This window comes from Vicugna pacos, chromosome 8 (genome assembly GCF_048564905.1).
Source record: "Vicugna pacos chromosome 8, VicPac4, whole genome shotgun sequence".
NCBI lineage: Eukaryota > Metazoa > Chordata > Mammalia > Artiodactyla > Camelidae > Vicugna > Vicugna pacos.
Genome location: NC_132994.1, coordinates 40,060,691 through 40,075,172, shown reverse-complemented (window position 1 = coordinate 40,075,172; position 14,482 = coordinate 40,060,691). Strand labels below are relative to the sequence as shown.

General features: G+C 36.0%; 1 protein-coding gene across 1 annotated transcript in view; it reads right to left on the bottom strand.

Moving 5' to 3' along the window:
- RFX6 (regulatory factor X6) overlaps nucleotides 1-14,482 on the bottom strand; it is a 47,203-nt gene that overhangs the window by 15,208 nt on the left and 17,513 nt on the right. The window contains exons 7-9 of the mRNA XM_006205720.3: nucleotides 5,329-5,436; nucleotides 1,788-1,865; nucleotides 1,557-1,670 (exon numbers count right to left, since the gene is read on the bottom strand). Coding sequence (XP_006205782.2) covers nucleotides 1,557-1,670; nucleotides 1,788-1,865; nucleotides 5,329-5,436 — 300 coding nt within the window. The remainder of the gene's footprint in view (nucleotides 1-1,556; nucleotides 1,671-1,787; nucleotides 1,866-5,328; nucleotides 5,437-14,482) is intronic.

The window sequence follows — 14,482 nt, the reverse complement described above, 5'->3', positions numbered from 1 at the left end:
AAACGCACACGTATTCTCTGTATATGAGACTCTAAAACAAGACACAGCATTGCACGTGCCCAGTATGTTAGTTACTAATGGATTGGCCTTGGGAGTCATGTACTGTTTTATGGGCTAAGCTGACCACGCTCTAGAGGTGGCATGAAGGTCTTGCAGAAGCTCATTTTACTCTGCTCTATTGACAGTGCTCACTGTGCCTCCCTGGGTCCACCGTGAGGAGGGAAAACATTGTGCATGCAAAGGTACTTAACCTCCAGACTTCTGTGTTGGACTCAAAGAAAATGGACCATATTGGGGAAGGGGGGCGGTGGAATCTATGCTTTAAAGGTATTTTTTGGAGGTGTTGAATGATAGTCCAAACAGTGTGACCTTGATACTGGTAAATGTGTGTGCATGAGCCCAGGTCTTAAAAAAACTCTGAGAGCCATCTTCTTTCCCCTTCCTGGTGACTTTCTCATGTCTTAAACACTGCAGACAATCAGTTAGTGCCAACTAAACCCTTTCTCTCTAAATAATGATATTCTTACTCAGACCAGAAGAGAATGAGACAATCCTCACTCTCCTTCATCCTTCTTCAATTTTAACTTGAACTCAATGGGTCAAGAACACACTGCACTTACTCCTCCTTTCTCTCATTCTGCGATGAGGGAGAACTGAACACAGGATGAAAATATGGGCTCCCTCACTCTGGTTCAAGCCCACCTACAGTCCTTGGTGGGCAAAATGGCTCCAGACTGAGTTTATCTGGCTTTTGCTTCACTTCTCTGCAAAGCTGGGAATGTGTTAGCAGCAATTAATTTTGAGGGGTTTTATCTAAATGCTTAACAGGGCTCCAGCTGCGGTTTCCTTGCTGACTCAGATTATGTTTTAAAAGGAAAGCTTTTGTTTTCCCTTATGACAATTTAGCAGGTAAATCTAGACAGACTGACTTTAAAATACCCAGATTGCAATACAGTTTTCTGCCTCAGCGTGGACTGGGGGCTGCTCTAACTGGAGAACAGACTGTTGGGGAATTAGCTTCACCCCCCTCCCTACTGAATGTCTGGCTAGATAGCCAACCAGATCATCTTTGCTTCTGATGTTCTCATGACCCATCTGTAGACACTGAAGGGCTCTTACATGGTTCAAGAACAGAATTGGACGTTAGTGCATTAAAGTTAGAGATTTCCAATATTTTCAAGTTACTCATCCCATAAGAGTTTCCCCAAAATATTGACACTGTGAAAAAGCCACTCTGCTATTTACTCTGAAAACACCTTAAGCAATTAATAAAAATTAACTAAGTTTTCATTTATTAGTTAAGTGTGTCACATTTAGAATCATTCTTGTCTATAAACAGAAGTTGATTTTCTTTTACCTAATGTAAATTTACATTAAAAATACATACATTATTTAACATTCACTATTAAATTGCTTGCTTTCTCAGCAGAAAAATGTTAATAATATATCTCCAGCCAGAAATAACAAATTTATAGAAAACACATTGCAAAATTTTAGATGGAATACTCTTTGAAGAAATATATAATTCTCATTTAAGACATCCTAAAAGAGCTTACCTTATAAAGAATCGAGTCACAAACACAGAAGATGTCAATGATAACAGGGTTTTCAAGCAGGGGTAGAAGATGATCAGGCATTCCTTGCCAAAAGTGTAATAAGAAATGCTGGATCTAGTCGAGAGCAAAGAGTACGTACATGAAGATATTTCCTTAGCGTGAACGCACATGAAGAATAGGACAAGAATGTATACAGAACACGGTCAGCAAAGCAGTCTTTGTTGCTCTTACCTCTTCAAAGTTTCCATTTATTGCATTGTCCAGGATGCACTGGCAGTGAGTTTTGTACATCATTATGAGGGTATCAACCTATTTCAAGGAAGAAAAAGCTTAATAAAAGTATCCTTTCAACACTGCCTTCATCTGTTAATGCACTCATTTGTTCGTATGCTCAAACACATTTTTAAAGCTCCTGTTATGTACCAGGCATTGTGCTCAATGCTGAGGAACCAAAAATAAAGGCACAGTTCTTATCTTGAGGAGCATACTGCCTTGTGAAGGAAGAAAGGCAAGCAAATGGACAATTACAGTAAAATATAATAATAATAATGAAAAAAGGCGATTGTGCAGGCCAAAGCAACTTTGTAATTTTCTGCCTAATAAGAAAATTACCTTTGACTGGAGAAATAAACACAAAATGGTAAACTACATGAACTCTTCACACAGTTTTGTTAAGTGGGTGCTAGGACACTGCAGTATGGTGGTTTCAGGTATAGAGTCAGCTAACACGGAGCACCACCTCCACTGCATCACTTTGCACGATTGCTTTGTCCCTGACCCCAGACTTTCTATTTTTAAGTAAAGTAATAATATTACTCACATGGTATTAGAGAAGATTAAATAAAACATGTGTAATGCACATAGCCCAGGTCCTGATACACAGCATAAGACCTCACTATATTACCTAAAATTAGTAATAATATCAAATGACTTATTTACCAAAAAAGATATGAACATTAAATGTTTGTTATGAAAATTCTCCATTTCCATGTTACCACTGATACTTGTATTGCATAGTTTAAAAGTTTTAAATATATTTTAAAGTTTGCAATGGATTAGAACTAGATAATATTCTAGCAAGCAAATAATATTCAAATTCAAATAATCTTTATAAGCTAGAAATATTCCTACCTGTTATGGGTTGTGTGCTCAATGTGAACAGAAACAAGGTTTAGAGGTTAGAGGTGTGAACTTTGCCTACAGAGTACCTGGGTTTGAATGACAGCTGTCATTGGCCACTTACTAGCTATGTGATGTTGGGCAAGTGACAGCATTTATGTGTTTTAATTTCCTCATCTATAAAATTGAGATGATAATACTCGCAAATATCCAACCAAGTTGTTATGAGGGCTAAATAAATTACACATGTGAAGTGGTTGGAGTAATCCATAATCTAAGTTAAGAAATTGACTGTTGTTAGCTGTTTTTATCCTCATAGTATCCAGGGTGCTGATGGTGATGGAGGTGTCCTACCCCAACCCTTTGTTCTCCAGTCTTTATCCCTGCAGCCCATCGATAGCACACATCTTTGTGGTTTAGCTCAAAGCTGTATAATGATGACCTGCAAATTACCAACCTATTTCCAAGGAGGTATGCTGACTACAGGACACTTCTGGCAGGACATGTCACCATTAATGTAATTGAGACATGCTCTTTAATTGAAGCAACGATATTATATTTTTAGATAGGTCTCCAAGACATATTTTTAAAATGAGGATGACAGCATGAAAGATAGGAAACTATTCATAATTGTTGTCAAAAATTAACCCTTTGATCCCTGAAACCTACTTTTACCTATATGTGTCAATTGTTTTCTTCTGTATACAAGCCATCAAAAATTTTAAATTGTACTGTTGGTACTTTGATATTTACATTATCTTGGGACAACAAATTATCACTGTATCATACTTTACATCTTTATAAACATACTTGTGCTCAGTTTTCTGAGAATAGACATTACATTACAGAGGGCAGAAGGCTTAGCTGTAGTGAAGTCAGTGAGCATGTGGTGGGGGAGCGGGTAGAAACTGTCCTGAGTGACACTGTGATTGGGCAGAAAGCAGGCCTCTCAGCTTCAAGCCAACACCCCACAGTGGGGTCAACTTCTTACAGTCTCCCTCCCTTTTGCCCCAAGAAAGCAGGTGCTTAAGGTGCTTAGCTTCAGCTCCACGCCTCTTTCTAGAAACTGACAAATTACCAGGGGAACTTGGTTACTGGCTCAGAAGGTAAAAGGGGGGACCCAGCTGCCCTCAAGGGACAAAGGGTATTAGTCCCTGGTGCTCACGGCGGGGACCACTGGGAATGAACTTAGAGACCAGGGGTTATTTAAGCATCTTGAATCCTGAGTGAGAAATGATCTCTAGACCCATTTTTCAAGTTGACAGGTAAGGAATTCCTTGGAGGCTAGCAGAGAAGCTGAAACTAACTATTGGCACATGTTCCTCACCTTTTTTTGTCTTTGTTACTCTCTCCATCCACACCCCTCACCTGGTATATTTACACAGTAAACATCTTCATGATGCCTTTGCCTGTAAGCAGTCCTCTCCACAAAGGCGAGCCAATCTCCCCTAAAGAACTGTGTTCCCTCGGGGCCCGCAGATTCCCACAGGGTTCCCCACAAATTGCTGCACGTTAACATTTACTAGAGGGGTCTCATGTCTGACGGCATAATATAACACATTACAAGGCTTACAAAAATGATACAATTATCTTGAGAAAAGTGATGGGAAAGGAGAATGGTAAGAAGTGGACACACTTCAGGAGACTCGCTTGGAATCAGCATCTGAGAATTATCTTCAATATTTAGCCTGTTCTTACCTAGGAGAGCATGTCTGTCATCAGAACGAACCCTGGAAATGACTGTGCATCTCCGCTTACCTATCAATGGAACTTTTTAATCAGTGTGTTATTTTTATTTCCAGTTTCTATGGAAGCCCATTACTAAAGTAATACAGCTGGACATTATTCATCATATTCCTCTATCTTTATACCTCAAAAGTATGAACTGACTTAAATACACCAGGAAAGATATTTTCCCCAAATGCTAATTTAAAATGACCTTCAATTAAAAGAAGAATGCAGAAATCTTTATGCCCTGATTTAATAATGGATCCCAGTATTAGTCAGCCCCTAGATACCCAGAAAATAACTCTAGAAGTTCAGAAAAAGAGGAAGATTTAGTCTCAGACTTTTACTACATAAATATTAAAAAGTCAGATCAAGGATTATTTATAAACTGAATTTCATGAAACTGTTTCTTCCTTAACTTTCAAAAATTTTTGCAACAGACCACAGAGGTTTAGAATTGAAAGGAACCTTTGGAATCTTTGAGCAGGGTCCTTGCATTCATCTAGGCATCTTGCCCTCAGTGCTAGGAACAAATTCTGTCCTAGAGAAGTGCTTGATGACTATTTACTGAAATTATATGGAACTAACTGAAAATATAGTGCTTATAATTAAAGAAATTTCATGTGAGTGACATAATATAGTATTTTCTTTCATGACACTGAGTTTTAAATAAAAAAATAATCTTTAGTCTTTCGAGGTTTATTTTACTACCTTCTGATTATATACTATCATGGAGATGGTAAATAATTAATTGGAAAGTGTTTAATCGATGTTAGTAAACGTTTGTCCCTCCTATAAATCAGTCAATTGTGTTTGATTATGCAGATTTCTGACTGCTTCCTGCAAGTACCATGAGATTCCCAGCAAGCTGAGATATGGAACCGACATAGCAGAAAATCAATAGAGAAGTATCTTTAATTGATACCTTGTCTTTAGAAATGCATCCTTGGTACACAAGGTGTTGAGCACTGGGGAATTCTGGAAGAAGTGTTCCAGTTTTTGAGCTAAGCGAGTATTTACGTGTGAAGCCACCCTATAATTTAGAAAAAAATGAAAAGAAAGAAACCATTATCAACTATTTGGCTCCAAAATACAATTCGAACAAAATAGAAACCTGTAAAATTTCACCCTTCTTCATTCTGCAAACCATGACGAATTAGGAGATTTGGCAAACTGTTCAGATCAAGTAACTGAATAAACTAGACATTTCAGCAGAATTATTACTGCCAAAGCATAAATAGTTTTATAGTCGGAATATTTTTCTTATTACTTTGGATTTTAGTTTTAAATATCTCTCAGTTTTCACAGCTTTTAGAAATTTGATTTTAGTTCACAAGTTTATATTTGTTAATGACATACGTTTTGAAAGATCTACTTTCAGACCACTGAAATTATTATAATATGAGAAGATCAGAAATTGCCAAATCCATTTATGGATTACTAAATCATTTATGGATTAAATAAAGTTAATTTACTGAGCCTCACAATTAATTAGTAGTAAAATTGTGATTGGAGTCTAACCGTTGAGATTCCCAAACTAGTACTCTGGATTTTCCTCAGCTCAAACTTCCCCGCCCTAAATTCAGATATTTATTGCTCTTTTGAATCCTTTGGGGAAAGCACAGCTCTGACAGTTTTCAGAAAATTAGAAAAAGTGACAAACAAATAACAGTGCTAACATACCTATAAGAAACCTGCACAGAAAGACAGAATGCATATTTATGACAGAACCAGAGCCTCAGTAAATCAGTAGAAATATTTGTACACCCATGTTTGTAGCAGCGCTATTTATAACAGCTAAACTATGGAAGCAATCCAAGTTTCCACTGACAAATGAATAGATAAGCAAAATGTTGTATATACATACAACAGAATATTATTCAGCCTTTAAAAAGAAGGAAGTTCTGACAAATGCTACAACAGGGATGAACCTTGAGGACATTATGCTAAGTGAAATAAGCCAGTGACAAAAAGATAGTGTATGATTCCACGTAAATGATTTACCTAGAGTAGTCATAATCACAGAGACAGAAAGTGGAATAGTAGTTTCCAGGGACTGGGGAGGAGGGGAAATGGGGAGTTATTTTTAATGAGTATACAGTTTCGGTTTTGCAGGATTAAAAGGATTCTGGAGATAAATGGTGATGACAGCTGTACAACAATAAGAATGTACTTAATACCAGTGAACTATATGTGTACTTAAAAATGCTTGAGTAAAATTTTATGTTAATTATATTTTACCACAATGAAACAATAAAAAAAAATTATGATGAAACAAGAACGTAAGTGTTAAGAGTAACCTTATACTTTTAGAAGAATAAATAGGAAAATACTTCTGTGATCTGGATTACATACAAATTTTTTAAAAAACAAGATATTAAAAAAAATGCTAATCATAAAATTTAAAATTATCTTCATTGAAAGACACTATAGAATGCTGAGCCATGTCACCAACAGGGAGAAGTTATTTACAACATATTACAGGATATCAGTATCCAGAATATATAAAGAAGTCTTTGAACCAAATTTTTAAATAGAAATTTTATGTGATCTGAACAAATGTTTCCTAGAATATAACTGACCAAAGAAGATATTCAAGCTCATATTTTGCCATGCAGTTATCAAAAACAATTTTCAAGTGAAAGCCACAGATACTATTTTATCCCCATTGGACTGGCAAAAACTGAAATGTCACTCAATGCCAAGTGTTCCTTAGAATGTGAGCAAAAGGAATGCTCACATATAGCTGGAGAGACATAAATTGACATAATCATTTTGGAAAACAACTTGATCTTAACTAGTAAAGTCAAACACCCCAGGACCCAGAATTCCATTCCTATCCACATGCACCTGGAGCACACTCATAGCAATATTGTTTTCAAACAAAAAGGAAAAAAATTCCACCAAAAATGGAATGAGTGAATGCATTGTGATATTTTCATAAATGGAATATTAGCAGTACAAATAAAGGTACGAGAACTTCATATATTAACATTAATGAATCTCAAAACCTAATGTTGAATGAAACCAGAAAGTCATAGGAAAAAAATGAATCCATTTCTACATGGGGCAAATAATAAACAATATGTTGGTAATAACAAACTGGGCAGGAATAAACAATGCATATCATTTACTATTTTAATCATTTTCAAATATACATATCAGTAGTACAAAGTACATTCATAATATGTAATCATCACCACATTATTTAATATTTATACCATACATTCATAAGCGATAAACTTCAAGGAAAAACAAAGGAGTGATGAACAGCAAATTTTGGAAAGCAGTAATTTTTGATAGGGAGGAGAATTGGAGCGGGAGCACGAAGAGGATTTTTTTAAGCTACGCGATTAAAACCTGAGTTTTTATCTTATGCTTGTTTTTAAAACTCTGTGTGTGTGCATGCATAGATTACAAATAATACATTTCCCAATTAAAAAATGTTAGCGTGGTAAGAAAACACATATTAAGGAACAGAATATATGCCTCTTATTATAATACTTATTTAAAACTCTTGTGTTGATAAATAATAGTTTAGTGCAATAGGAGCCAGCAGCAACATGTGTGAGCATCAGCAGGGGGCAAGGGTGCCCAGGGAACAATTTTAAAGGTTAGATTTGTTTGGGTACGTTAACAGATGTGCACAAAGCTGGTGTAAATCAAATTACAATATTCTGTCCATTTATAACACAAAAAGAAAGGAGAGACTGATAAACTGGTACAAATTAAAATATGATCATTTTCATTCTATTAATAAATTTGCTATTTTAATTGCACTAAAAGAGGTGCCAGGTTTTAGGCCAGGTATGGAGGTTTGGGCTTTTTTTTCCCCCTCTCAACTGATGACTTCAGTACTTTTGGGTGAACTATTAAGAACCTTATTTCGAAAAGAAAACAAGGAACCTACAGAAAAAGAAACAATATGATTAGAAGGCAAGAGGGTCTGATTTATGAGGAAAGATTAAAGGATTTAAGCTGCAAAGTTTGGCTAAGTGATGACTAAAAGAGAGCATGATAACAGTCTACAAATATTTGAAAAGCATATACCAAGGAGGGAGGATTTGTTATTTATCTTGGTGCAAAGTTGTTAAACTGGCCGTGAATGGTTGATGTTAAGGAGAAGGAAACTCAGGCTATCTGGGAAACTTCCTGGTTGAAATGGATGAAATCAAGGGACTTATTCCCTAGGACATAATGGCAACTTTATAGCTTGAGCTACCGAAAACATAATGGGACCCACGCTGGAAGATTCACAGGAGAAGAAAGGCTTTCTTTGACAAGGACCGAGCATTATAAATAGATTTTGTTTGTTTTATTCTTGGAAATCAAAGGATTCTGAGATGTTCTCTAACACATTTTTGAATTTGAGCCACTACATTTATGAATAAAAAATTTAAAACAAGCAAAAGTCATACCACTGACTGATGATTAGTCTTGCTTTCCTCTTCCTGTCTTTTGGTTTTGCTTTTGTTGTTGTTGATTTTGTTTGCTTTAATATTATGAACTATTTAAAACTTTAAAAAGGATATAGATAAAAAAAAGTAATAAGTACTCATTGTACTTAAAATCCTGATTAAGACATTAGATATCTGAAATATTGAAGCAGCTTCTGTGCGGGAACTTTCAGCTTTACTAGATATTTCCTCCACTACCATTTATGAGAGTTTCTTTGCTCCAAATTCTTTTTTAAATTTTAATTTATTGAAGTATAGTCAATTACAATGTTTCCGGTGTACAGCATAATGTTCTAGTTATGCATATATATACACGTATTTGTTTTCATATTCTTTTTCATTAAAGGTTACTACAAGATATTGAATACAGTTCCCTGTGCTATACAGAAGAAATTTGCTTTTTATCTATTTTTATATGTAGTGGTTAACCTTTGCAAATCTCAAACTCTCAAACCCCTTTTTTCCAGTAACCATAAAATTGTTTACTATGTGAGTCCATTTCTGTTTCGTAGATGAGTTCATTGGTGTCCTCTTTTTTCTTTTCCTTTTTTTTTTTTCCAGATTCCACATATGAGTGATATCAAATGGTATTTTTCTTTCTCTTTCTGGCTTACTTCACTTAGAATGATGATCTCCACTATCATATTTGTATATGTATACAAAATGGGATAATTTTTTCCCCTTGTCTTTCTTTTGACTTCAAATTTTGTATATGATGCTTTGATTTAAAGAAGTTCTCAATTTCTGTTTTCACTTTCTTCTTTTAAAATTTCTTAAATTGCTTTCATGCTTAGAAACTCACTCCCCATTCAGAAATGAGGTAGGTACATGTTTCCTTCTATAAATTTTGTATATGATGCTTTGATTTAAAGAAGTTCTCAATTTCTGTTTTCACTTTCTTCTTTTAAAATTTCTTAAATTGCTTTCATGCTTAGAAACTCACTCCCCATTCAGAAATGAGGTAGGTACATGTTTCCTTCTAATTATTATTTTTGTATTTAATAATTTATATGAAATTCAGAAAAGGCATGAGATACAGAAAATTTTTTTCTGAAATAGTCCATTTTTTCTAACATTATGTCCTGAAGAATTTTATTTACTTATTTGGTACTCCATCTTCCTCCAGAAAGGACTTAAGACAATTCATTGAAACATACTTTCTTCCTTCAGTGGTTGTAATGTTTCCTTGACCACACACTAAATTATTATATATGCTAGAGTCTTTTTTCAGGTACGTAATCTCTGCTGTAGATTTGATCTACCTACATTTGAGTCAGTCTCATAATATTTTGATATCTGCCAGACAAGTCCCCTTCGACTTGTTTATAATTCTCTCAACTATAACTTCCTATATATTCTTTTAGGTAAAGTTTCTAGCCATTTTAATCATTTCCAAAAATAATTACCCACTCAAATTTTTAACAGAGCACTAAATGTCTAAATTAATTTAGGAAGAATTAACACATTCATAGTATCAAGCATTCCCATCCAGGCATGTGGTATGTCCTTCCATTTAAAATTTCCTTTTATACTTGTATTTTTTCAAGCATGAAATATTCTGTTATTATGATTCCCCTTTTATGGTTGTGCCCAAATATTTTGTGTTTCTGCTGGTTCCTGCAATTTAAATGTTATAATGTCCTTCCTTTCTTGTCTTCAACAGAGATTGTTCCCACCTCCCCCAGCAGGGAATCTCTGAGAAAATTAAGACCTGTAGAAAGGATTTGATTGACCATTTTCTCAGTTCCCCCAAGGACGGCACTCAGCCAGTCCATTCTGAATGCACAGAAGAGTTCACTCCCTACATACAATGGGTGCCTCGAGGCTTTAGGGCATTGAGAACAGCCAGGACTTTTTTAAAGTTCCTCAAACTCCTGCCAAAAAAATGACCTAACAGACTGCTGACTAATCCCTCAGAGAGAAATCCCAAACCACCAAACTATCTCAATTTCCTGCCACAAAAGCTACAAACCTACTTGCATCCTGACAAATACCATTCCTCTTTCCAGTTTTAATGAAGTTAGTGTCCCTTCTCTCGAGGGCCACTTCCTCCACTCTGAAGGTCTCCCCTGCCACCTCTTCTGGGACACTGTACTCTCAACTTCCCCCCCTTTCACAACCTCAGTCTCTACTCTTTCACTGAGTCTGTTTTACCGACATTAGGACCATAGTCTAATCATCCCTCAGAACTAAATTTCAAGTTCTCCTCCAACAATCACCCTCTGCCTGAATAAGTTTTCTCCATCTAATGCCACTGCCCACTCATTTTATAAACCAATCAAACCCCAGCTTCCCACTGCAAATGCTCTTCCTGCAGCCATTAATTATCTCCACTTAAGTAATTTCATAGATCTTTTCCAGTCCTTATCTTGATGACCTTTTAGCACCATTTGATAGTAGCAACCATTCTCTTCTGTTGGAAGCATTTTCTTCTCTTGGCTTCTGTGTCACTATATTCATCTTTCTCTCATCTCTCTGGACTCTTCTCAGTTTCTTGCTGACCTTCTTTTTTCCCGCTTTTTACAAATCTTTTCTCATATCTTCTTCTCCTCTCATTTATTTTTCACCTAGGCATTTTTATCCACTACCATGACTTTAATCACCACCACACTGAATATCTAAGTCCTCTTGTCCAGTCATATATATCCAACTGTTCGTTTCAAGTCCACACTGGATGTTTTACAAGCGCATCAAATATGGCAAGTCCCATATTGAACCCATTATCTTTCTATTCTTCTAAATTGTGAAATAAAATTCACATTTTATGGCATGACAAGAAAAACATAAAACATTTTCTCTTTGGCCTCCTCTCTCCCCACTGTGCATTGTGTGTCTGTGTTACGTATCGACCAAACCTCCCCATCAGCAGGAATACCTGCTCAACCATGAAGAACAACATTCTTCTGGCATCAACAAGACAACTCCTTAAAAAATAATATTCCTTCTTGATCTTGGAGGGGGCCATGGTGACACTCAGATCTGGATTGTGTAAACTGTCAATCATACATCCTTTAATGTACAGCCCTCTGTCTCTGTGCCTTACATAACTGTGCCTTAACTTCTAACAGGCGAAAGTTCTCAGAGCTTTCTGAGATGCTCTTCCTGGGTTATAATCTTGAAATTTGGCTTAAATAAAATTTTCCATTGCTTTCTTAGACTGATTGATTAATTTTTTGTCGGCAGCCTGCTTCTCTCCCAGTGTTTCCTGCTAAAATCAGTCCTTCTTCCCACCTCTAGGGCTACTATTCTAACACGGATATTTTCTTACCAAGACTATCCATGTATCTGCAACAGGATGTGCCTCTTGTTTGCCTCTCTGTATGCCAACGTTTGGGTTTTGGCAATGTCAGAGACAGTTTCGGTTTTCACAACGAGGGGAGGGGGGTGCTATTGGATTCTGGTGTATAGAAACCAGGGACATCCAGCAATGCACAGAACAAAGCCGGCTACACAGAATTATCTGGCCTAAACTATCAACAATACCAAGGCTGAGAAATCCTAACCTATGCTGTTCCATCTGTCTGGATCACTCTTCCTCTCCCTTCCCCTACACCACTCCTCCTCCAAACTCCCACTTATTCTTAGCTCTTTCTTTAAATGTCACCTCCCGTGGGGAGTGTCCTTAACCACTTAAACTAGGTTAACCCTCATGACACCCTTTACGATTACTTATGATTACTTGTTCAGTATATGTTTTCCGGCTACAAGGTAAAGGATCAAATCTATCCATTCACTATTTTGCCCCCTGGTACCTGTAACATCATATATCTATTGATTAACCTCTCAACCATAGGTCAAAAAAATAGAACTTCATTCTGAAGTTTTAAGAAAACAAACACATCTCTTGGCTTCCAGTTTCCTTAACTGTAAATTAGCAATATTATCACTTATTTTCCCTATCTCACTGTTATTAATATTCAAATGACCTGAAGTATAGGAAGGTTTGCACTGAAAGTCTCATATCCTGAGCAAACTATAAGCTTTGGTCATTCTATGTACAAAATAATTTTTTGTAATTTCAACTTCATTAAACAAGTATTTTATTATCATTTAAAAATATTTAGAGTATTTCTGAGCCTTTAGAAAGCCCTTAATTGTGTTCATTTATAGAATCATCACAATAATGACACTCATTGCTTCAGGTAGCTTTAGAAAAGTAGGTTGCATAGCCTAACCAAAATATTTTATTTTTACCTTATTGACAAAACCTACACCTCAGTTTTTATCGTGCTCTTCTAAACAGGAAGCGTTAGACTTGAGAAAGATTTTTCTTCCATTTGATAAAGCAAGGCTTGCCATACACACACTGTATCAGCTAATGGATCGCTGGTAACACCAGCCTCATCAAAGTGGTAAAAAGAACACCTGAGAGAAATTAGTTAAATTCCCTATTGACACAAACTTCAGTCAACTGAAGTGCATTTCTAAGTCAATATTTTTGCACTTTCACAACTGTTTATCCAATAAAGAGCTATTATTTCATTGATAAAAAGAGCAATCTGGAGGATTTTTATTATGTAATTAGCCATTAACTGTATTAAAAGCACTGGTGGAAAGCAATTGGTCATTTCAGAGGGTTGGGGGCTTTATATTAGTTTTTAAGATAATATGCTTGCATCATTTCACCAAACTAATGGAGTTACAATTTACCTCTGGTCCAGATTCACCACACAACACATTGTCCTGTGCCCTTAGTTCTGTGGCACCTCTTTTTAATGATTAGTTAACTTGAGGATAATGAAGGTCTTATCATGTGCCTAATTAGCCATGCAGTCCCTAATGGTAGTTTAACTCATTTAGATAAAGTCGGTTTGCTGATCTGTTCTTAGGTTGGGGTGAGGAGGGGGAGGGAAGTCTAGGGAGAAAGCGTGTTGCATATGTGGTGTGCCCTTTCTCCCTCGCTTCCACCTCCGCCACCCCCACCCCACCCCCAGTGCAGAAGAGGTCAGCAAACTCTCTCTCTCTCACACACACACACACACACACACGGTAAAAATAATCATGGTATAGCATTTGGGCTTCTTGAGAACTTCTAAAGATTTTGTCTAAATAGGTATATTTGAAATACCAATTCTTTCTTTTAAATTGGAGTCCATTTACAATGTTATGTTAATATCTGGTGTACAGCATAGTGATTCCATTGTGTGTGTGTGTGTATATATATATACACATATATCTTTTCATTTTTTTTTTCATTATAAGCTATTACAAGGTATTGAATATAGTTCCCTCTGTTGTTACACAGTGGGACCCTGTAGTTGTTTATCTATTTTATATATAGTAGTTAGTATCTGCAAATTCCAAACTCCCAGTTTATCCCTTCACTCTCCTCTTCCCTCCCTGGTAACCACAAATTTGTTTTCTATGTCTGTGAGTCTGTTTCTGTTTTGTAAATAAGTTCATTTGTCTTGTTTATTTTTTTTAGATGCCACATATAAGTGATCTCATATGGTATTTTTCTTTCACTTTCTGGCTTACTTCACTTAGTATGGTAATTTCCAGGTCCATCCATGTTGCTGCAAATGGCCTTATTTTATTATTTTTTATGGCTAAGTAGCAAAGACCAATTCTTTCCATAGCCTCAGCTTTAGGCTTTTTGTTTATATTTAACAAAATTTTTTG